The 25,805-nt window shown below is 38.7% G+C and overlaps 1 protein-coding gene across 1 annotated transcript in view; it reads left to right on the plus strand.

The window, feature by feature from the left end:
- Positions 1 to 25,805, plus strand: part of NELL2 (neural EGFL like 2) — a 388,326-nt gene that overhangs the window by 266,797 nt on the left and 95,724 nt on the right. Inside the window, exons 15-16 of the mRNA XM_068970314.1 lie at positions 18,062 to 18,184; positions 20,949 to 21,044. Coding sequence (XP_068826415.1) covers positions 18,062 to 18,184; positions 20,949 to 21,044 — 219 coding nt within the window. The remainder of the gene's footprint in view (positions 1 to 18,061; positions 18,185 to 20,948; positions 21,045 to 25,805) is intronic.

Raw genomic sequence — 25,805 nt, forward strand, 5'->3', positions numbered from 1 at the left:
TACTGGCAGGTTCATTGTTTGCCATCAGCCTGCTTCCTGATTTATAAATGACAGTCTTCTCCTTGTGTCCTCAGATGGCAGAAAGGGCATGAGAGTTTTCTGGGGTCTCTCTTATAAGGGCACTCATCCTATTCATTAGGGCTCCATCCTCATGATCTAATCACCCCCTAAAGCTCTACTTCCAAATACCATCACTTTGGGGTTTAGACTTCAACAAATGAGTTTTGGGAAGATCCAGGTTTCCAGTCCATAACATTCAGTTTATCATTTTGTCTTGGTTGAGACTGGATAATGCAGAGGACAGATTAGAAGATGGAAGCAGAACTGGCCAGTGGAAAATTAAGTCACAGTCCACTTGGTCAATCTGCTATCATGGCCCAGGAGGCTACTTGAGCCAGCTGTTCTTGGGTAACTTGCAAGTATTTCCCATTTTTCCTTCTGGCCTTCCTCCTTTTGTTTCAATTTGTCTGTCTTAAAGGGACAATTTGAATGAGCAAATAGATCTTGTCATTCAATTGAAGATACATGAAATATGTTCAAGTAGCACCAAAAGTGAGGTTTTAAATATACTTACTTGCCAGTTGTATTAGATCTGAGCCCACAGAAAAGGAGGGGAGGACAGGCTGTGATGAGGGGGCCCTCAGTGTAATTAGAGGTGGAGAGTAAAACCTGCAAATACAAAGAGCACATGGTTTCCCCAGAGCAGGACATTGTTGATTGTAATTAAAACACACTTGCAGTCAGGGAGAAGATTGCTATAAGTTACCCATTAAAAAAAATTAATTGATACTGCAGAAGAATGAAAGAATACAGGATGATTAAATTGGAGAGGGAACAATGGAAATAAAGCTCACACTGAGGAAAAGGGCAAGAAGCCAAGAGGTAAGAAGGCAGGTAGTGAAACCAGAAGGGAAGGAAAAGAAAGTTAGGATCAGGATACAGTCGCACTAGTTATTCAGCTGTTCATCTGCTTTTGAGATCTGATTTCTGTTCACATTCAAACAATTCAAATCAGATTCAAAGAATCTGATTGGGATCCTGGAAGCCAAAAGGACTGAGGATCCATGAAGGGTGAAAGGCAAAGGGAAGAGCTTGTTGAAGAGGGCCATATACTATTCGGTTCAGTTCAGTCACTCAGTTGTGTCCCGACTCTTTGCGACCCCATGGACTGCAGCACACCAGGCCTATATGTCCATTGCCAAACCTGGAGTGTACTCAAACTCATGTCCATTGAGTCGGTGATGCCATCCAACCATCTCATCCTCTATCATCCCCTTCTCCTCCTACCTTCAATCTTTCCCAGTATCAGGGTCTTTTCCAATGAGTCAGTTCTTCACATCAGGTGGCCGAAGTATTGGAGTTTCAGCTTCAGCATCAGTCCTTCCAATGAATATTCAGAACCTATGTCCTTTAGGATGGACTGTTTGGATATCCTTGCAATCCAAGGGACTCTCAAGAGTCTTCTCCAACACCACAGTTCAAAAGCACCAATTCTTTGGCACTCAGGTTTCTTTACAGTTCAACTCTCACATCCATACATGACTACTGGAACAACTATAGCCTTGACTAGACACAACTTTGTTGGCAAAGTAATGTCTCTGCTTTTGAACATGCTATCTAACTTGGTCATAACTTGTCTTCCAAGGAGCAAGTGTCTTTTAATTTCATGGCTGCAATCACCATCTGCAGTGATTTTGGAGCCCAAGAAAATAAAGTTTCTCACTGTTTGCACTGTTCAGTTCAGTCACTCAGTCATGTCCATCTCTTTGTGACCCCATGAACCACAGCATGCCAGGTCTCCCTGTCCCTCACCAACTCCTGGAGTTTACCCAAACTCATGTCTGTTGAGTCAGTGATGCCATCCAACCATCGTATCCTCCATTGTCCACTTCTCCTCCTGCCCTCAATCTTTCCCAGCTTCAGGGTCTTTTTAATTGAGTCAGTTCTTCACATCAGGTGGCCAAAGTATTGGAGTTTCAGCGTCAACAGCAGTCCTTTAATGAAAACCCAGGACTGATCTCCTTGAGAATGGACTGATTGGATCTCCTTATAGTCCAAGGGACTCTCAAGAGTCTTCTCCAACACCACAGTTCAAAAGCATCAATTCTTCGGGGCTCAGCTTTCTTTATAGTCCAACTCTCACATCCATACATGACCTCTGGAAAAACCATAGCCTTGACTAGATGGACCTTTGTTGGCAAAGTAATGTCTCTGCTTTTGAATATGCTGTCTAGGTTGGTCATAACTTTCCTTCCAAGGAGTAAACGTCTTTTAATTTCATGGCTGCAGTCACCGTCTGCAGTGATTTTGGAGCCCAAATAAAGTCAGCCACTGTTTCCTTTGTTTCCCCATCTATTTGCCATGAAGTGATGGGATCAGATGCCATGATCTTAGTTTTTTGAATGTTGAGCTGTTTCCCCATCTATTTGCCATGGAGTGATGGGACCAGATGTCATGATCTTAGTTTTCTGAATGTTGAGTTTTAACCCCACTTTTGCACTCTCTTCTAACACTTTCATCAAGAGGCTCTTTAGTTTTTCTTCGCTTTCTGCCATAAGGGTGGTGTCATTTGATATCTGAGGTTATTGATATTTCTCCCAGCAATCTTGATTCCAGCTTGTGCTTCTTCCAGCCCAGAGTTTCTCATGATGTACTCTGCATATAAGTTAAATAAGCAGGGTGACAATATACAGCCTTAACGTACTCTTTTTTCTATTTGGAACCAAGTCTGTTGTTCCATGTCCAATTCTAACAGTTGCTTCCTGACCTGAATAGGCTATTTGGGGAATATGAGTGATGGAATGGCAGGTTAAAATCTTTCTCCAACTCCAGTTTCAGAGTTCAGTACAGTTTCAGAGATTCTTGGGAGCAAGAGCTCCCCCCTGTGAGAAACAGTGAGAGAAGAATTGCTACATTTGAAGGAAACTCATCAAGTAAAAGTGAGTGATTCAGAATGAGGTTTTGAATGAAAGCCATTTCAAATTCTTGAAAAGAATATAATATAAAAATAAGAGGCACTCTAACCATATTATCAGGAGACAAAATCCTTTTGGGATTTAAAAAATGGTTTCTAAATGACAGAAAAATGATCTTGCTATACTGCTGAAGTGAATCTTGCCTCTTAAGAACTAAAAAAAAAAAAAAAATGGGTATAAATTAGTTGACAGCTTCCTCTCTGTCTTCTCTCTATACCTAGTACATACAAATTATATGCATTCAGACATACAAATATATATACAAACACTCATACAAAATATATTCACACATATAAAGAAATATACTTATGTGTATTGTCTTATGGGCAAACCACAGCAAGAAATATTTTGGAAACAGGTATTCTGCCTTAATCATCTTATAGCAATTACAACTCTTACTTAAGCATATTAGATGAGATGGGGAAACAGTGTCAGACTTTATTTTTGGGGGCTCCAAAATCACTGCAGATGGTGACTGCAGCCATGAAATTAAAAGACGCTTACTCCTTGGAAGGAAAGTTATGACCAACCTAGACAGCATATTCAAAAGCAGAGACATTAGTTTGCCAACAAAGGTCCATCTAGTCAAGGCTATGGTTTTTCCAGGGGTCATGTAGGGATGTGAGGGTTGGGCTGTGAAGAGGGCTGAGTGCAGAAGAATTGATGCTTTTGAACTGTGGTGTTGGAGAATACTCTTGAGAGTCCCTTGGACTGCAAGGAGATCCAACCAGTCCATCCGAAAGGAGATCAGTCCTGGGAATTCATTGGAAGGACTGATGCTAAAGCTGGAACTCCAGTACTTTGGCCACCTCATGCGAAGAGTTGACTCATTGGAAAAGACTCTGATGCCGGGAGGGATTGGGGGCAGGAGGAGAAGGGGACGACAGAGAATGAGATGGCTGCATGGCATCACCGACTCGATGGATATGAGTTTGGGTAAACTCTGGGAGATGGTGATGGACAGGGAGGCCTGGCGTGCTGCGATTCATGGGGTTGCAAAGAGTTGGACACGACTGAGCAACTGAACTGAACTGAACTGAAGCATATTAGAACTTATTTGTAATATCAATAAACATTATTGCAATTATAAATACTAAAAAAATATCAAAATATATTAGCTCCCGCATGTCAGAGGTAGCTATATACTATGAAGTACAGAGTATATAGAGAAGTGTGAGATAAAATTACATCAAAAATGCTTATATATATATCTTATGTTTAATCAAGTATACTGAAGAAATATATATATATATGTAAAATCCTTTGGAATCTAAAAGACTCATATCTTGTATTTTGCTCTAGTAAAGACTCAAGTAACTTTCTCTAAGAGAGATGAATTTTGTAATGAAGCTCATTTTGAAAAATAAGCTTACAAGTGAAAAGGTCAATGATTTCCTTTGTCCCATAGTCCCAACCCTTTAATATTTGAGGATCATTTTACTTTCTGTACTTTGAACGATAAAAGGTCAGAATATTATGTCTGATCCAAGTATGGGAATCTGAAATCATCTTGAAAAACATTGGGAAGGTTTGTCTAGGTTGTTTCAGTTGGTTGTTTTTTTCCATAGATAATTCTGTATTTCAAAAGTCCCCTTTTATGTTGCATTTTTTGAGATACTTTTTCTGATTCAGTTGGTTGAATATACTCTCTATTCTTACTAATTTTTGTAGGCATTAAAGCAGAGCAGGCCTTAGAACTTTAAGTGGAAGAATAGATCACATAGTGTTAGGTGGAGATGATCTTTTTCTCCATTAGAAGTTTTCCCTAGCTTAGTGAACATCTTTTTCTTTCAAATAAATCTTAACAGGGCGGGGGGGTGGAAATGCCTCTTTCTTAATTTAGAGGCAGCACTGATATTAAAATGTAGGAGCATCAAGCTTGAACCTTTGTCTTGGTGAAAGTAAGCATCATGATCTCTTAAGCAATACATAGGTACTGCTCTAAATGATAAATCCCAAGCATGTTACATGGATTTGGAATGAGTAAAATGTAAAATGTAAAGTACCCAATGTGAAATACTCTGAGAAATTGAAAAGATTGATTTTGTATAGATTGAAGCCAAATATTTACTTCAATATTTGAATCCATTTTTACCAGGCACCTAAAATATGTCAGATGTTATGGCAAGAACAGAGGATTCAAAGATCTGTTATAAAAAATTTGCTGTCTCAGGGAGTATACTGATTCATGGGGGGTAGGTAAAAGAATTATCAAAGAAAAATCCCTGACAGTGTGATAAGGGCTAAGCTCATGCTAATTTATGAAACATTTTCCTGCACTGGATTGTTTCATTCATTACCTCAGTTAACTCTGAAGAACATACTGATCCACAACCCCCTACCTACAGTTCTGAACTCCAGAATGTCACACAGAGCTCTGAACAATGATTGTTTTTATTTTTTAATCATTTAGCAGCAGAATTGATCTCATGCCTGTTATTTTCTCATCTTTATACAATTTGATATGAATAGTCATACTTTTACTACAGAAAAATTTGAATACTGAGTACTAATCCAGATCCTGCTGGAGATATCCCAGATCCTGCTGGAGACCGGAGGGCTATAGGGTCACAAAGAGTCAGACATGACTAAACAACAAACACACCCCAGATCCTGTTGGAGATTTTACTTGTACTGTTGTTAGGTCCATTTAACAGAGGAGGAAACTGTGATGTAAAGAGATTAAATAATTTATGTAAGATCTGACAACTGGTAAAAAGCAGAGCCAGGATGTGAACTGAGGCAACCTGACTTCAAAGTCCTTACTCTTAATACTACTACTGTGGCTTTTAAATGCTGTGATGTAATTAAGCATGTCCTAAGGGGCTCAACTAAATTAGACTGAGGAAGTTTTAAGAAAGGTTTTCTGAAGAAGGAAGTTTTGTTTGATCTGAGTGGGAGGTGAGTAGGAGAGTTAGACAAAGAAAGTGGGGAAGAGCCTTTGAGACAAAGAACCCGGACGATTGGCTGGTATGATCTTTGGCCGTTAGTAGAATCTCAATCGATGTCATCTTTAATAAATGGGTGCCATGGGGGAGTTGTAAATGATGCAGCTTGGTGACAGCAAAGTGTCATAATGAAAGTCTTGATGAGTAAGTGGTGTCTTGATGGCTAGGGATAAGGTTGAAAATGGCCAAGGAAGTAGAATCTGGATGAATTGGCCCTTGGATGTGGTGGTTGGGATGAAGGGCAGAGAGTGCGTGTGTGCTACGTCACTTGAGTGTAACTCTATGGACTGCAGTCTGCCAGGCTCCTCTGTTTCGCCTGGCAAAAACACTGGAGTGGGTCGCCATGCCCTCCTCCAGGGAATCTTCCCAACCTAGGGATCAAACCTGTGTCTCATAAGTCTACCTGCTTTGACAGGTGGATTCTTTACCACTAGCATCACCTGGAAGCCCCAGAGACGTCTATGGTGACTCCTAGATTCCCAGTTTGAGAGGAAGAAAGACCTAGGGGATACGTTTAGCTATAGATTCACTGGTGGGTGGGAAATCGGAGGATGTTCTTTCCTGATGACCTGGATGTTTTCTGTGAAGTTGTTGGGAAGGTTATGTGCCAGGAGTAAGGGAATGAGAATGGGGCAGGTGTTTTAAGAGAAAGCAGCATGGCTATTGAGGGGAATGGAAAAGAAAGCAGGAGAGGGGCAGAATTGTCACTGCAGAATACATACCTTGACTATTTTGCATTAGCAGGCCACTGAATGTTTTGCGTGTTAGAGACATACTTTATAGTGATTGATTAACTCTTTAACAAATACTCACTGGAGATCAGTGATGTGCCAGTCATTGTGTCGGATGTTGGGGCAATTGATGGATTAGACCCAAGGCTGTAGCATCTAGGGGTTATCTATGAGGCAGATTTTGGTTGGGGAATGTTTTCTTGGTTTCTTGTCACCATCAATAGAGTAAATTCAAACTTCCAATATGATTTGTGTTTTTATATTCGACTTCTTAATTCTATTTTCTTCTTTTCCACAAAAACCAAATCAAACCAAACTAAAATGAGAACAAAAATAACAAAATCCCTAAAATTAAGATGCTTTCTCAGTTCTGTTCATCTCACCACCATCTTTCTGGTCATCCAGATTTGAAACCTAAGCTATTTTTAATGCCTTTATTCCTCATGGCTCAAAAATGGATTCACCGTGGGGCGCATTAGTTCTGTGTCTAAGCCTGCCCCTCTCCCTGCATCACTGTGTTCATTTTATGGTAGGCCCTCTTTCAACACAGCTTCATTCCACAAGAGTATAGGAACTGGGACACATAAAATGAATGACACAACTGCTGCCTTAGAGGGACTTGAATCTTGTGATCTGGGGGCTTGACTTTCCAGCTCTTCTTTCCGTGTCCTGGCAGTACTTCCTCATGCTGTACCTATGCATCGCCCAAGGTGGTGCTTGGCAGGTAGTAAGCACTCAGCTTCTGTCTGTTTGCTTTCTTCCGCTTCCACTACCCCCCCTCCTCTTCCTCTTCTGTATCCCTTTGTTTCAACTCTCAGTGTTGCACGACACTTTCTTTTTCAACTCTCAGTAACAATCTAACAGCAGTTTAAAAGGAGAAGAATAAAAAGGATTAAGGAGAGAGAGGGAGGCTGGCTAGCTAACATAGGACTCCTCCCTGTGTCAAGGAAAGTTATTCTCTCCTCAGCTGCATACTGCTATTAGTTTCCCTAAAATCAACTCTAATTCTGTGGCCCCACTTTGTATTGCACAGGGGAAGTGGCTCTTTGTTGTCCACCTGATGCAATCATGCTGTTTTCCGGACCCTGCTCACGTTGTTCCTTATTCGTCCCTGTCAGCCACCAGCTATAGCAGCTCAGTCTCTTCCAGCCCTACTGCACCTCACCTTGTGTCTTTTGCACCCACGCTCTGTCCATGTGGAAGGTTCCTTTCCATGTTTATTCTTTTCCTGTTAAAACTCTTTCTGTCCTTCAAGACTCACTCGTTTGGCCTGTTTGCTACATGACATTTTCCCGGAATTACGGGAATACTTCTCAGTTGTTCCTCATCTCTTCCTCTTTAAACCTTTTGAGATCTCTGTTTATAGGCTGTCATTTTTTTAAAAACACTGAAGGCAAATCGTGGTCTTATCACCTCCCAGCTATATGACATTGGCAAGGAAATGTCCTTGCTCTGAGAAAGCTCTAATTCCTATTTGTAAAATAGGAATAATAATAGGGCCAATCTGAAAAGACTTTTGTGAAGACTGAAGGGGATAATGCATATAAAACACTTAATACAATGCTTTAGAGTATGTAGTACGCACTTAGAAATTAACTATTGTCATTGTTACTATTATTTCTCTCTTACAGCACTAACCAATAGCTGCAGTATATCATAGTTATTATCTCTTCACATCATCAATCCTGTAATAATTCAAAAGTTTCTTGAGGTCACAAATCCCAGTTTGATGCATCTTTGGCTCTTCTGGAGCGTTAGACTCACATAGCAGAAGCTTCATAAATGTGTTGAAAGAACAAATGAAAGTCACCTGGTTGATGCTTAAAAGTATTTTGTTGCCCTACACTGGGTTTGGACAAAGCTTACTTCATGGGACACAAAATAGGGCAAAGTAAGATTTTGCCATAAAAATTGAATTTTAATTTCTTTGTGAAATTACTGTAAGGGTAAAGAGGAAATTTGTGCTTTGGTTGTTAAGATTCTTGATCAAATAAGGATTAGGCAAAAAGTCTGAACATACAGTGAAAAGACTAGAAGAAAATAAACCAAGCATGTCAAAGGAAGGAAATCTAACAAATTCCTAGCTGCCAAACAAACTGAAGAATAACAAGAAGGCAGTATTGAATTGGTGTGTTCAGTGAACAGGAACCTTGAGTACTGAACAACAAATGCCTGTGTGTAAAAATGAGTTTTAGTGGGTTTGCTGCATCTGTAGGCATTGAGCAGGCTGAAAGTATACTTTCTTGTAGCTACTTGAATAGTGTTAAAAGTAAAAGTAGATTTCTGTTAAAATGACCTTGTAATAAGTAGACGTTACTCTGGTAATAAGTAGACGTTACTCTCTAATAAAAGTGAATATGTAAGGTAACTATAAGAAACAAAATGAATAGCTCTGGGTAGGTTTGGTAGAGGCATTTTCCCTTAATGTAACCACTGAAAGTTGTTTCAGTGGCATTTTAGAAAACAGAAGAATGTCCAGAATGTATTTGATTTCAGAAAAGATTATGAAGAAAGCAAATTCTGTAAGACATTTAGGTTTTCTCCAAATAATTGAAATCAAAAAGAGAGGACATTATCTTTAGCTGTCCATTTGCTAATAAAGACAAAATGAATTTTCCCACTGTACTAGGTAATGAGATGAGAGGGTAACTAATATCCATTGAGTGTCTATTATTTGCCAGCGTGTTTACCTTCATCATTTAAGTTTATCCTTCCCAATAGTTCTCTATCGTAGGTCTTAATTTTCTAATTTTAAACTTGGAAAGATCAGCTAACTTTCTCACAGCCACTGAGAACTTTGACTAAAACGGCATCTCAAGCCAAGCCTGTCTGGAAAGCATATGTATCATGTCGCCTCCCTGCTATTGCTTATTATAATAGTACATAATTTTCTCATATTTCTACTTTGTCCTTCAAATGTAGTTAGGGTCCCCTTACAGAACAGTTGATGGGGGACATTTTAAACTGATAAATGGAAACAATCTTCTTTAATCATTAGGACAGATGTTTTGATTTCAGAGATTTGTCTTGCTGGTGTCATTGAGCACTGTGTCTTCACATACTAGATCACTAAATATTTGTGGAAGGGGAGGAAGAAAGGAGAAGAGAGAAGGAAGTGCTTCAAGTTCTTTCCAAAAGGCCCCCGAATTATCTAAAAATTATTGAGTTGTAATAGAGACGTTCTTTATATTCAGTTTGTACTCACTTTGAAAAGATCTGCCATTGAATAAATTATCTTGTGAATGTACTAAGGAGCTATGCGTGCATGCTGAGTTGCTTCAGTCAAGTTTAACTCTTTGCAGCTCTATGGACTGTAGCCCACTAGACTTGTCTGTCCATGGGATTCTTCAAGTAGGAATACTGGAGTGGGTTGCCATGCCTTCATCCAGGGGATCTTCATCTCCTGCATTGCAGGGAATTCTTCACCACTGAGCCAAAAGGAAAGCCAAGGAGCTATGGTCAAATCCAAAGAGTTATTTTGTTTGAGAAACAGATGGCATGTATTATCTGGGGACTCATCTTTGTTGCCATTCTTTTGAGAGAAAAATAAGAGATCTCAGTTGCAGACCCATGGGCTGTCATGTTCTGATGCTCTTTACAGCTCAGAGCACATTGACTTTGGTGGGGACACATATGATTGAAATTCATGGAGGAGCTTCTGCAAATCTCCTTGATACCTTCAGGCAAGCAATATGGTTTCCAGAAATGTAAGAGGACAATAACCAAGCAGTTCTTTGTTTTTGAGATAAATCCCCAATCTAACCATATAGTTTGATGATATTATTAAGAGCTCCTCAAGAAAAATTTATATTTCTGTGGCGTCCTTGCTGCAAGACTTATCCAGTCTTAAGCCTGATGGAGCTTCTTCCCAGGTTTCTAATAATCAAATCATAGTTAGGGCCTGAGGTTGGTTGTCACTAGATTCAGAGCCACATCTTGCCACATTCAAAGAGAGAATATGCTCATTTTTAAACTTGCAGTCTAGAAAACACTCAGTTCAAAGAGAGTGAAGCAGTTTTCTTTGTGGAATTTGCACCTGTATATTGTGATGGCCGCTGTTTTCCCAGCATTTCTGGATTTAGACAAGAGAGTAGAAGATGCAGCGCAGGTAATATAATTCTTGTGACTGGAGAAATCTATCAGAGGAAAAGAAAGATTCTCTGAAAGCACTGAGCCAGTTATAACGCTATGAAGATATATTACATTCTGTTATCAGAAGAGTGGAATTTACTGTGTAAAGATGTCAGACAAAAGGTCTGGTGTATTACAGGGATATAAACCAGAATTACCCAGAAGCAAAGGATGACATTACCAAAGCCTAACTGACTCTTGGACATTGGAGATATCTGTTTGCCAAACTGCATTCAGGTTGAACTTCCAAAGACTTAATCTGAGGAAAGCAGTGCTGAAGTCCAAGTTCTGTGAGGCAGTTACTTTGCTTTTCAAACATTTGTACTTGACCATATTGCTGTTTTCCTGTTTTGTTTTTTTTTTTTTTTGAAAATGTCTCTCAACTGAGTGAAAATGTGAATTTTAGAATGAGCTGAAATTACCTCAGTGCTTGTCCTATGGAGTTCTATAATTTTGAATAAGGCTCCTATAGGGTTCAAAGTACTAGAAAATACCTTAAAGAGATCAACAACCTCAGATGTGCAGATGATACCACTCTAATGGCAGAAAGTGAAGAGGAACTAGAGCTTCTTTTTGAGGATGAAAGAGGAGAGTGAAAACGCTGGCTTAAAACTCAACATTCAAAAAACTATGATTATGGCATCTGGTCCCATCACTTCATGGCAAATAGATGGGGGAAAAAATGGAAATAATGCGAGATTTTATTTTCTTGGGCTCCAAAATCACCATGGACAGTGACTGCAGCCATGAAATTAAGACGCTTGCTCCTTGGAAAGAAAGCTATGACAAACCTAGACAGCATATTAAAAAGCAGAGACATCACTTTGCTGACAAACGTCCATATAATCAGAGTTATGGTTTTTCCTGTAGTCATATATAGATGTAAGAGTTGGACCATAAAGAAACCTGAGTGCTGAAGAATTGTTGCTTTTGAACTGTGGTGCTGGAGAAGACTCTTGAGAGTCCCTTGGATGGCAAGAGGATCATACCAGTCAATCCTAAAGGAAATCAACCCTGAATATTCTTTGGAAGGACTGATGCTGAAGTTGAAGCTCCAATACTTTGGCCACCTGATAGAATAGACTCATTGGAAAAGACCTCATGCTGGGAAAGATTGAAGGCAGGAGAAGAAGGAGACAAGAGAAGATAAGGATAGCATCACCAACTCAATGGACATGAGTTTGAGCAAACTCTGGAAGATAGTGAAATTCAGGGAAACCTAGCGTGCTGCAGTCCAGGGGATCACAAAGAGTTGGACACGACTTGGCAACTGAACAGCAGTGACAGCTTCCTAATCACTAAGCATTCAGTTCAGTTCAGTTCAGTCGCTCAGTCGTGTCCGACTCTTTGCGACCCCATGAATCACAGCATGCCAGGCCTCCCTGTCCATCACCAACTCCCGGAGTTCACTCAGACTTGCGTCCATCGAGTCAGTGATGCCATCCAGCCATCTCATCCTTGGTCATCCCCTTCTTCTCCTGCCCCCAATCCCTCCCAGCATTAGAAGACCTCTAATGTATAAACATTCAAAATTCCTGGATAATTACATCAAAGATCACAAGAGTGAAAAATAGATCAGGGAAGACTTATCATTAAATGTCAAGAGGCTCTATTGCATAGCAATCAGTAGACTACTTTCTGGAGTCAGAGGTCCTGATTCACAGCTCTAACAGTTATCAGCCATGTGATCTCAGGCAAGATAGGTAACATCTACAAGCCAAATTTAACTTTCTGAAAAATAATAATAATTCCTCATGAATATGAGGATTAAATGAAGTGGTTTTTGTTACAAAGTGTGTAGTATGTAGTAAGCACTGAATTAGAGGTACAGTTATTACAAAGCGCTAAAGTTCATTCAACCTTTTAAGAGGCTCAAGATTCCAAAAAGAAAAGAAGCAAATATGTAAGTGCTGTTTTAATTTAGAATCTGTATCTTTCCCTCACACACATAAAAATATCTGTGTCAAATGTTCCCTTCTGCATAAAGTCATTCTTGTATTCCCACTTGCTGCTAAGTCACTTCAGTCGTGTCCGACTCTGTGCGACCCCATAGATGGCAGCCCACCAGGCTCCCCCATTCTTGGGATTCTCCAGGCAAGAACACTGGAGTGGGTTGCCATTTCCTTCTCTAATGCATGAAAGTGAAAAGTGAAAGTGAAGTCGCTCAGTCGTGTCCGACTCAGCAACCCCATGGACTGCAGCCTACCAGGCTCTTCCTCCCATGAGATTTTCTAGGCAAGAGTACTGGAGTGGATTGCCATAGCCTTCTCCAGTATTCCCACTTACCCAACTAGAAATGACCTTCTCCGTTGATCTCAACAACATTTTTAAACAGAGATTACTTCCTTGCTTCAGCATTTCTCATAATGAAGCCATGTATGGCTTTTATGTTTTTGTCTAATCTCCCCAACTAAATTATAAGCTCTGTGAGGGTAACTACTACTTATAGTTATAGTTTTAATCCCAGGAAAATCCTAATACAAATAGACATTGAAAAATTGTATTTAATTGAATTGTAGATATATTTAAATTACTTTCACTCCTATTTTCTGTAGTATGTGCATTTTGTATCATAGTAAATTTCTTGAATAGAACATGTGCTATGTGTATTGTATGTTTGTGTTGAAATCACACTGAGAAAAGTGATGTAAATTTTAGAATGGCCATCTCATCTCTAGATAGTATATTCATTCTGGAAACAACTCAATATGAACACCAATTTTAAAATTCAATTTGAATCCAACTATATATTATTATGACTGATGATCTGTTGGGCGTTGGGTCTTAAAATGATTTTAGATACAATAACTTACATAGGTTAATGAAACAAAAGTAATTTTGTTATATGTAACATCTACATTTAGGTAAATTCAGGTGTGTATATTATTACTTTATTTTCATAAATGAATTTTACTGTGCTGACCTTTGTCACTGGTGTAAAATCAGTTTTGCATGTATGTGAAGATGCAGAGAAAGCAAATTATGGCATTCAAGAGAAATCTTTGCCAGCTATCACTATAAGATTATCTGTTCTATATAGAATGTACTGTAATAATTGACATCCATACTACTATTTTTTAAGAAATGTTAAAGGATGGAGTTTTCCTTCAATATTTCTTTCTTTTTTCCATTTTACTAAGTTTAAAATGCATAGATACAAAAGTGATTATATTTTGATTAAAATTATTATGTGCTAATATTTTTAGTGAAAAGAAAAAGAAAAGGGTGCATTTGGTTTCAATCCCAGCTATTGTTTGAACTGTCATGTCACATGAACAATGACATTTTATCTGAGGATATGAAGATACCATTGAATCTGATGGATTGAATATTCTGAACATCATACTTGAAATGTCTGCATTTCACTATATGTGAAATAAAACTTGGAATTCATTCACACTTACATCCTGACATGCTCTTCTCTAACACTGGTATATAATATTGATTTAAATTCTGTCAAAATATTTCCCTCCTTATTTTATCTATATTGTATGTTTAAAATGTTGGAGGAAGTTTTAAAAATGGATAGCTGACTGGTGGATTGGTGGTTGAGTCCTTAGGGATATGCAAGTCAGGGAAAGGGTAAAAAAATTGACATTTGACCAAAACTGGATATGGCACAGCAATCATTAACTATTTATTGAGATAACCTTATAGGATATTTGCTCCTTGCTTCATTCACATTCTCTTTTATAAAGAGCTGTCAAATTAAAGTTAATTCTTCTGTGACATTTCAGGAAAGGCATTTTAAAAGACTTTTCTTAAGATCACAGTTTAGTTGATAATTGTATGACCAGCTTTAAGTTGTGTGAAAAAAATTAAAGTGATGATGAAAAGGAATCAATATTTGTTTTCAAAGTGTGTCTTGCTATCTTAATAAACATTTGAAATATTCCAAACCAAATAAAACACCTTGATAGAAAAATCAGTAAAAAACAAACAAAAAAAACCAGCTTAAGTTTCAGTAGCTTTCCACTTGATATCTAGTCTCCAGTTGAATGGGGCTTCCCAGATGGCTCAGCAGTAAAGAATCCACCTGCCAGCATAGGAGATATAAGAGATAGGGGTTTGATCCCTGGGTTGGAAAGATTCTCTGGAGAAGGAATGGCCAACTATTCCAGTATTCTTGCCTGGAGAATCCCATGGACAGAGGAGCCTGGTGGGCTTTAGCCCCTGGGGCCACAGAGTCACATACAACTGAGCAACTGAGCACACACACACACACACACACTATAGGTGAATGGATTAGGTTGACTTGAATGATAACAGCAGAGGAAGGCTATCCTAGCTCTCCTGATCTAGTCATTCCTTCTTTCAATCATTTACTCAAAACACTATGTTTAAATGCTGAAATGAAATACAAAGAAAAATGTAAAATTCTTCTCCTAAACTTCATAGTTCCAAGTAGTGCCTGAAAATAGGGGACCAAGGAGAAGCAGACACTTATGATAAAATATAGTAAGAGACCCTTGTGCTAGGGAAAGCAGACAGAAGCCCCCAACTCTGCAGGAGGTAGGAGAAAGATATTTTCACAAAAAACATGTCATTTAACAGTGGGAAAATTTATTTGGGGGTGGGGGGCTCCAAAATCACTGTAGATGGTGACTGCAGCCATGAAATTAAAAGACACTTGCTCCTTGGAAGAAAAGCTATGACCAATCTCAACATGCATATTAAAAAGCAGAGACATTACTCTGTCAGCAAAGGTCTGTCTAGTCAAAGCTATGGTTTTTCCAGTAGTCATGTATGGATGTGAGAGTTGAACCATAAAGAAAGCTGAACACCAAAGAATTGATGCTTTTAAACTGTGGTGTTGCAGAAGACTCTTGAGAGTCCCTTGGACTGTTAAGGAGATCCAACCAATCAATCCAAAAGGAAATCAGTCCTGAATATTCATTGGAAGGACTGATGCTGAAGCTGAAACTCCAATACTTTGGCCACCTGATGCAAAGAACCGACTCATTGGAAAAGATCCTGATGCTGGGAAAGATTGAAGGCAGGAGGAGAAGGAGATGATAGAGGATGAGATGGTTGGATGGCATCACCAACTCAATGGACATGAGTTTGAGTAGGCTCCGCTAGTTGGTGATGGACAGGGAAGCCTGGCATGCTGCAGTCCATAGGGTCCCAAAGAGTCAGTCACAACTTAGTGACTGAACTGAATTTAAAAGTAGTAAGAATTTTCCAGGAGAATCCATGGGGCAGACACTGAAGGCTGAGAGAACAATGTTTGCACCAGTGTGCGCTGGTACATTTGAAAACTGGAAAACTGTCTTCACCCTTGAATTTCTTAGGACCCACTTTTTCATTTCAGTGGATGCTGTGAGTAAAGGACAACAGAGGAAAGCGGATCCCGGGTTGTGCAGTTATTTACATTTGTTGAACATTACCATACTAGGTGTTAAACTAAATCTTGTTAGGCCCTTCCTCTATCCAGCGGGTACCATCTAATTAAGAGGACAAGCAAGGCAGGGATAAAAAACAGCATCAAATCAATCAGCAGCTGTCTTTAAAGGGCCTGTAGCTATCCATATAGAGATTTATAGATTAACTGCAGCTCTTTGAATTGCACTGGAAAGAAAATTGGCAGCAGCTGCAAACTACACAGCGCAGATTTATTTTGCTTTAGGCAGCTGAACTCAGGTAGGTAGGCTGCCTGTTCTGGTCTCTCCAATATTTAATCGTGTCCAAGGGTAGCCCCAGTTAAGACACCCATTTGTAATCTAGCTGTGTTCTAGGCTGCCATCAGTATGCATAAATTTATTAAAATCTCTAAAATTTTCTGATTCTAAATAATAAAAGTGGAATTTTATTTAATTGGGGAAAATTCAACCAGGAATTTGTAGAATAAGGTGTCTATTACTGTAATTCTAAAACCATAGTGACTGAAATCTCTCTGTCCTCTGAAAAGTTATTGGGAATAATCTTTATAAAGTTATTATAGAGCTGTAGTTAAAGGTATCCAACTTTGTGCTTGTTTAACACAGGACATAGAATCCTGAAATGTTAACCTTTTTTTAAAAAAATTGCATCTGGTTTTAGTAGTTAAATGTTAGTCTAATCTCAACTACATATGTCAAAGGCAAGTTTTTTTCAAAATTAGATATATTACTGTTATGTTGTTTAGAATAGTATGTATGTTATTTGAAATACCAAGAATTCTAAAATGAAAAAGAAATATTTCTTTTTGCTTTGATTATTCATATCATGGTGAATTAATGGCTTAATTAATGTAATTATATTAAAATATATATTTAATATTAGACCTGAATAATATTTATGCAAGAGCCTGGGTGATCAGTGTGAGTATGAGGCTGTAGGGATTTCAGATCGCTGAACTAACTCGTATGCATTTCCTTATCTCTATTTCAGTTCCTACTTGTCTTGATTCTAGTGTTAGATCTGTTTTCTTTCTCATATTGACTAGTTATTCTTCATATTTACATTTTTGCTGAACACTGAGCTGGAATCCTGATATGACTGTGAATTTGTGCAGGCCCTTGAAGCACTCTGAGCCACCATTGACTTGTCTTTAAACTAGTGATAATGACATTGGTTCTGCCTCTCTCATAGCAGAGCTGGAGGTATCAAGTGATTTGGTGCTTTTGAAAGTGTCAGGTTACACACAGTTGAAGAAGGTATCATATTGACTGTATATCTCAAAAAGCTTGTGTTTACACATATTATAAAGGCAAGTTTGTCTTATTTAAGAAAAGTATGACCTCCTTTGCAGAAAGAGGCAACTTACGAAGAAATGCCAATACTCCCCCAACAGTTTGCATGTGTATCTTTATTCTTGCAAGTGTGGATGTGGGTGTTAACTGCATCTGATTCCCAGGGCTTCAGTTCCATTATCCTGCAGGTCAGGATTCGTGGAGCAATACAGTCACACCTCCTTGCCTATCATCATTCCCTTACTACAGGAAAAAGTTTGGTGGCCGATTATATCATGAGATAATTCCTCAAATATTAACCACTGAGACTAAACAGCTGGCTGTGGTATCTACTTCTGAGAATTAATCCTTATCCTTCCCTCTCTGCTCCTCTATTCCTTCCTACTATTCATTTGCTTTTTGTCCAAATCTTTTTGTGTTCAAAGTTTGTGGATATATGAACTATGTATGTACTTCAAAATACAAACTCTTTTTTAATAGATAATTTGTGCATGTTTTTGTTGGAAAGAAATACCATACAATAACAAAGATAAAGGTACAATTTAAAATACAGTGTCTTTGAAAATCTATCTTTGAGTAACAAAATTGTATCTTCATTTCAGAACATGATGAGTGTGTCACAAATCAGCACAACTGTGATGAAAACGCTTTATGTTTCAATACTGTTGGAGGACACAACTGCGTCTGCAAGCCAGGCTATACTGGGAATGGAACTACATGCAAAGGTAAAAGATTTTAAATGCTGATACCTCTTCCATTAGGGATGGTGCAATCCATCTCTTCTTCCCTCCATCCTTTTTCATCACTGTTACCTACCTTCTGGGTATTTCCTATAGCCATTGAGAACTTCAAAGTCTAGCTCATGTTCTTCCTCTTGGATTACATCAGTGTTTAAGTGGCCAGCTGTTCATCAACTCTGATTTAATGTTCCATGACCTCAACCACAGTGGTTTTTCACCTCTATTCCTCTCAAGCAGACCGTAGCCATAAACATACCCTAGGCACTTTTGTACAGAACTGCTCTATCTTTGAAATCTAGACTTTAACTTTTTATTGTCTAACCCCAAGTCCCTTTGCTTACAGTTTTTCCCCTCTCTTCTTTTCATAGTTTTTCATCTTTAACCTCTTTGACCTTTCCTTTTCATGAAGTTTTCCAGTCTCCTTCCAGGTTCATATATTTCTTTTTGAGTCCAAACATTACAGTTATATTTTCTCAGCTAGTACTAGTACTAGCAGTACTAGTACATTTGTTTTACTACCATGATTTACTGTAAAATATCTATTTGGGATCAGTCTGACTGATTTTCTTCTCTATTTTCTCTCTTGAGCTGTTAGGTACTATTTAACTGGGAAAATTGGGTTTGTATGTATTATCATCTCTGATTTTACCTGGTTTGTCAATACCAATAAATAATTCTCAGATTTTCATTTCCACGAGTGGATTATTCAGCTAGTCTACCACCATCCATTAATTCTCTCTTGCATCCGTGCTCTCTTTTTCCTTCATCAGATGAGCTTACCTCCTAGTTCACAAGGGAAATAGAGGAAATTGTTTTGGAAACTCATCCTGACTTCCATAGGATAAAGTCTCTATTCCTTATTATGTCATATAAAACATATGATTTGTCTAATTCAGGCATTTTAAGCTTAAAAACTGTCCATTCCTCAAATACACTGTCATGGAAATTACTAAAATTAATTTTATTTGATGCCATGTATATGGGAGGCAGGAAATAACAATAAATGATTATTAATGCAGTGGCCTTGGAGCATGAGTCTAAGGCCTGTTCTACAATAATACACTGGACGCAGACATGGATGAGCCAGAAGATTATTCTGTTTGTAAAGGTTATGGAAATCCATAATTTAGAGCATTGTAAAGATCTACTCATTTAGGGGTCCAAATCCCACGAAGATTTCCTCAGAATCTAGGCTGACCCAGAGAAAAGCTAAATCCATAGCATAGTGTACCTGAACCCTTAGGACTTCCAAAGCATCTGGGTGTGCTGAGAGTTAAGATTTCATCATCTGGGAGCCCAACCTTCTCAGTCTTAGTTGTATTTGACTCTCACTCCTTATTCATATGGAGAATAAAGTTTATAGTGTAAAGAATTCTTGAAGCGTTGAGTAGATGCAGATAGACAATTCTTTGAAATAAGGAGAACTTTCCAGGATCTATAAATTTCTTCTGGAAATTAGGACTGTAGGTTGCCTGAGTAAAGACTCTCCAGTCCTGTGTGCCTCTCTGATGGGAACATCAAAAGCTGGGAAGAGATGCAGTTTAGCTGTAGGATCTGCATCCTGTCCTCCATCAACATGCTGAAATCTTGCAAAGTGCTCCAATGAAGATATATACATGATGTACCCTTTCTTTTTATGAGACTTAAATTCCTAATCTCTTTGCAAATTCCTGGTGACTGGGTGTTTTTGCCTAGGATGAAGACAGATTAGGACCTAGAATCAAAGAAGTCAAGTGGGTATCTTTGAGCCCCTTCTTTTAACTCAGCCACAGAATCTCAGATTTCTACAGTTTACCTTTCTGAGAAACTACATCTTAACTAACTATAGGAAGCATGTGCCAGAAAATTAGAGAAAAAGCTTTTGCTTGAGGCCTGGAAAATGCTGGTGTGGTTCATCCATGACAGACCTGGCCAGACTGAGGGAGTGGCCTTGAGCCTTACAGAAACAAAGTATAAATTGAGGTGGAAACAGAAGTTTCTAAGGGTATGGCCTACCTTGTTTTTCTCACTCTTTTTTTTTTTTTTCTGGAAGCCAAACCATCTCAAAACATCACCCTTGCAATGGCTTGAAGCTTGGCTCCCTTTTCTACTCACAGAAAAACTCCCCTCACTCACAAACCCACTCTAACACAACAGGCCGTGAAGTTCCTTTGCCCTGGATCCTGACCTATCCTTTGCGGGGAAATGCAAGAAATAAGACCCCTTTGGCAAATTCTCATTATTGACCAATTCATCCCTTTAGGATGGATTTATAGCTTTTTGAAAGATGGGGCATTTTTCTAGTATTTTTTGACATTTTGGACAGTGTGTAGAATGATCAGAGCCTCATAGGATTCAATCATTTCTAGTTTCTGAGTCTCATTCTCTAGATGGTGGTTTGCTCTTTAGGTAACTGTCTAGGGTAGTTGCCATTTTTTTTACAGTTTTAATTTCAAGATTTTTAGATTGTTATAATGAGATTTAATACTAATTCTGATGCACTTCCTGCTGTGTAAGGTTACTGGTTTTTGTTAAAAAAAAAGTTCAGTATTTTCTTTTATAGGTGAAACACTTAACATCAGAAAGAATATTATTCTACAAATTGTGTTGAAGTTTCTTACCTATATGGAAAGTATATTATGAATATAAAATTATAATAAGATGTATAGTTTGATGTCAACATCTCCAAGGCAATAAAGAAAAGCTAGTTTGAAGAATCTTGAACTGCTTCTTTATAAAGTGCTAAAATCATGTATCTGAATTATTTTAGCATTTTGCCAAGATGGTTGTAGAAATGGAGGAGCTTGTATTGCTGCCAACGTGTGTGCCTGCCCACAAGGCTTCACCGGGCACAGCTGTGAAACAGGTAAGGATATCATACTGTCTTCTAGAAAATGAACTTTTACACCAATGTATGAAGTAATCCATGAGGAAAATAGTCTTTCAAGTAGGCTCTCAAAAGCATGATTCTATTAACATGGAAGCTTAGGACACAGGAGGTAGAAAGTTTCAGTGAGAGATACTCACTGAGTGTTTGCCCAAAGTCTAAAGAGGTTTTGCAGCTATTATAACTAGAAGCATGTTGAACTTTCTCAGAAAAAAAAAAAAATGTCTGGGATTGCCTAGGATTTTATGACTTCATAATTCATTTTACTCATTTGGAGCCCTGTATTCCTGGAAATTATATGATAATATCAAAACATGGAGTTCAAGCTTCTGGTCAGCTCACTTCCTGGAATATACTACTTCCTGCATCCACATTTGAGATGTTTCAATAAATTTTTACCTGGTCCACTTAATGTTTTTTTCATAGTCATATATTTACAAAATATTTAAAGTTCTCTACTCCTTAATTCTTCCTCTTCCAAGTCCATTCTGAACTTACTCTTTCTGATAGAGACTAATACTAGAAGCTTTTAAAAATATTTAAATATATATATCTATACACAGTATAGAGCTTATGACTCAAAGTAAGATGGTTTTATCCATTTAAATACACCTTAAGAATTTTAAAAGTACATTGATTATTAGGTCCTAATTAAAATCATGTCAGTAGTAGTTTTGGTTGCTTTGGGTTGCATGCCTGCTGTTGCTTTAGTCATGCCTGACTCTTTGCACCCCTCTGGACTATAGCTCGCCAGGCTCCTCTGTCCATAGGATTCTGCAGGCAAGAGTACTGGAGTGGGTTGCCATGTCCTCCAACAGGGGATTTTCCCAAACCAGGGATCAAGCCCACATCTCTTATGTATCCTGCCTTGGCAGGTAGATTCTTTACCACTAGGAAGGGCCACCTGGGAAGCCCTGCTTTGGGTTAAATGGATTCTAATAGCAGGTCCTCACAAAGTCTGATTATTCTCCCTAAGAAAAAGCTGCTGCCACCAGTGATTGGTGGTCACTGCCTCCTATTGCTTTTCATAAATCTCTGTGCAGTAGACACAGTGAATGTCCCATCTCCATCCCTCTTGCAGTCATCTGGTTTAATAAACACATCGATCAAAATGTAAGACAGAAAATGCTCTGGACAACTTGGGAAGTGAAAATTTTGCTGAATAAGTACTGCCACTGTACACAGAAGGATGCTCACGAAAGGACTGCATCACTACGTCCTTTGCTTCTGCAAACTCCTCTAAGTGGTTCTTTTCAAATTTCAGTACTAACGGGTTACAAATGTCTCTAACAGAAAATGCCTAGTAACTATCCTTGATATTCACTTAAGGAGATCATTTCCTAAATCAGGAGTTCCAAAACTCATTGTGCATGTGAATCATTCATAGAGCTTATTAACCACAGATTTCTGATAATTAACTATCTTGGATTTACTAGATCAAAATCAAATACTTCCAGTGCAATGGTTCTACAATGCTTCTATCCCATGATCTCTACTAGTAACCCCCTCACACATATATCAAGGTACATTGTAATTCTCCTGTACATTAACTCCTGTGGTGACTATGTCCTTTGAATACTACAGTATTTTATGCTGTTTCTGGTGCAGAATCTGGTTAGTGAAATAGTGGCATCTTCAGGGCATTTCAATGGTGTGGATTTTTGAAATAAAGATTGTTCCAGAAAATCTGAGATGAATAATGACTGTGCTCAATCCTGCATATCATTCCTCCACTAAAAAATAATTATTTGGAGAGATTGTGAAACTGTGAAATGGCATAAGATTAATATGAGCAATGTAAAATTTAAAACTAGAGTTAAAAATAACCCAACAGAATATTTAGCTTTCTCTTTATAATTATCCTTAAACTTTCAGTCTATAAGAGGAGAGTCTCACACTTGCTCTAAGTTCAGTTCAGTTCAGTCTCTCAGTCATGTCCAACACTTTGTGACCCATGAGCCTCAGCATGCCAGGCCTCCCTGTCCATCACCAACTCCCGGAGTTTACACAAACTCACATCCATTGAGTTGGTGATGCCATCCAGCCATCTCATCCTCTATCATCGCTTTCTCCTCCTGCCCCCAATCCCTCCCAGCATCAGAGTCCTTTCCAATGAGTCAACTCTTCACATGAGGTGGCCAAAGTATTGGAGATTCAGCTTCAACATCAGTCCTTCCAGTGAAAACCCAGGGCTGATCTTCTTTAGGATGGACTGGTTGGATCTCCTTACAGTCCAAGGGATTCTCACAGTCTTCTCCAACACCACAGTTCAAAAGCATCAATTCTTCACTGCTCAGCTTTCTTTACAGTCCAACTGTCACATCCATACATGACCATTGGAAAAACCATAGCCTTGAATAGATGGACCTTTGTTGGCAAAGTAATGTCTCTGATTTTCAATATCCTATCTAGGTTGGTAATAACTTTCCTTCCAAGGAGTAAGCATTTTTTAATTTTATAGCTGCAATCACCATCTGCAGTGATTCTGGAGCCCAGAAAAATAAAGTCAGCAACTGTTTCCACTGTTTCCCCATCTACTTCCCATGAAGTGATGGGAACGGATGCCATGATCTTCATTTTCTGAATGCTGAGATTTAAGCCAACTTTTACATTCTCTTCTTTCACTTGCATCAAGAGGCTCTTTAGTTCTTCTTCACTTTCTGCCATAAGGGTGGTATCATCTGCATATCTGAGGTTATTGATATTTCTCCTGACAATCATGATTCCAGCTTGTGCTTCTTCCAGCCCAGAGTTTCTCATGATGTACTCTGCATATAAGTTAAATAAGCAGGGTGACAATATACAGCCTTGACATACTCCGTTTCCTATTTGGAACCAGTCTGTTGTTCCATGTCCAGTTCTAACTGTTGCTTCCTGACCTGCATACAGATTTCTCAAGAGGCAGGTTAGGTGGTCTGGTATTCCCGTCTCTTTCAGAATTTTCCACAGTTTATTGTGATCCACACAGTCAAAGGCTTTGGCATGATCAATAAAGCAGAAATAGATGTTTTTTCTGGAACTCCCTTGCTTTTTTGATGATCCAGCGGATGTTGGCAATTTGATCTCTGGTTCCTCTGCCTTTTCTAAAACCAGCTTGAACATCTGGAAGTTCATGGATCATGCATTGCTGAAGCCTGGCTTGGAGAATTTTGAGCATTAGTCTGCTACCGTGTGAGATGGGTTATGGTGGAGAGGTCTGACAGAATGTGGTCCACTGGAGAAGGGAATCGCAAACCACTTCAGTATTCTTGCCTTGAAAACCCCATGAATAGTATGAAAAGGCTAAAAGATAGGACACTGAAAGATGAACTCCCCAGGTTGGTAGGTGCCCAATATGCTACTGGAGATCATTGGAGAAATAACTCCAGAAAGAATGAAGGGATGGAGTCAAAGCAAAAACAACATGCAGCTGTGAATGTGACTGGTGATAGAAACAAGATCTGATTCTGTAAAGAGCAATATTGCCTAGGAACCTGGAATGGTAGGTCCATGAATCAAGGCAAATTAGAAGTGGTCAAACAGGAGATGGTAAGAGTGAACATCGACATTCTAGGAATCAGCAAACTAAGATGGACTGGAATGGGTGAATTTAACTCAGATGACCATTATATCTACTACTGCGGACAGGAATCCCTCAGAAGAAATGGAGTAGCCATCATCGTCAACAAGAGAGTCCAAAATGCAGTACTTGGATGCAATCTCAAAAACGTTAGAATGACCTCTGTTCGTTTCCAAGGCAAACTATTCAATATCACAGTTATCCAAGTCTATGCCCCGGCCAGTAATGATGAAGAAGCTGAAGCTGAATGGTTCTATGAAGACGTACAAGACCTTTTAGAACTAATACCCAAAAAAGATGTCCTTTTCATTATATGGGACTGGAATGCAAAAGTAGGAAGTCAAGAAATACCTGGGATAACAGGCAAATTTGGCCTTGGAGTACAGAATGAAGCAAGGCAAACTCTAATAGAGTTTTGCCAAGAGAATGCACTGGTCATAGCAAACACCCTCTTTCAACAACACAAGAGAAGACTCTACACATGGGCATCACCAGATGGTCAACACCAAAATCAGACTGATTATATTCTTTGCAGCCAAAGATGGAGAAGTTCTATATAGTCAGCAAAAAGAAGACTGGGAGCTGACTGTGGCTCAGATCATGAACTCCTTATTGCCAAATTCAGACTTAAATTGAACAAAGTGGGGAAAACCACTAGATCATTCAGGTATCACCTAAATCAAATCCTGTATGATTATACAGTGGAAGTGAGAATAGATTTAAAGGACTAGATCTGATAGAGTGCCTGAAGAACTATGGATGGAGGTTTGTGACATTGTACAGGAGACAGGGATCAAGACTATCCCCAAGAAAAAATGCAAAACAGCAAAATGGCTGTCTGAGGAGGCCTTACAAAGCTGTGAAAAGGAAATTGAAAAAGAGAAAAGGAAAGATATTTCCATTTGAATGCAGAGTTCCAAAGAATAGCAAGGAGAGATAAGAAAACCTTCCTCAGCAATCACTGCAAAGAAATAGAGGGAAACAATAGAATGGGAAAGACTAGAGATCTCTTCAAGAAAATTAGAGATACCAAGGGAACGTTTCATGCAAAGATGGGCTCAATAAAGGACAGAAATAGTATGAACCTAACAGAGGCAGAAGATATTAAGAAGAGGTGGCAAGAATACACAGAAGGATACAAAAAAGATCTTCCTAACCCAGATAATCATGATGGTGTGATC

Source organism: Capricornis sumatraensis, chromosome 4 (genome assembly GCF_032405125.1).
Source record: "Capricornis sumatraensis isolate serow.1 chromosome 4, serow.2, whole genome shotgun sequence".
In the NCBI taxonomy this organism is placed as follows: Eukaryota; Metazoa; Chordata; class Mammalia; order Artiodactyla; family Bovidae; genus Capricornis; species Capricornis sumatraensis.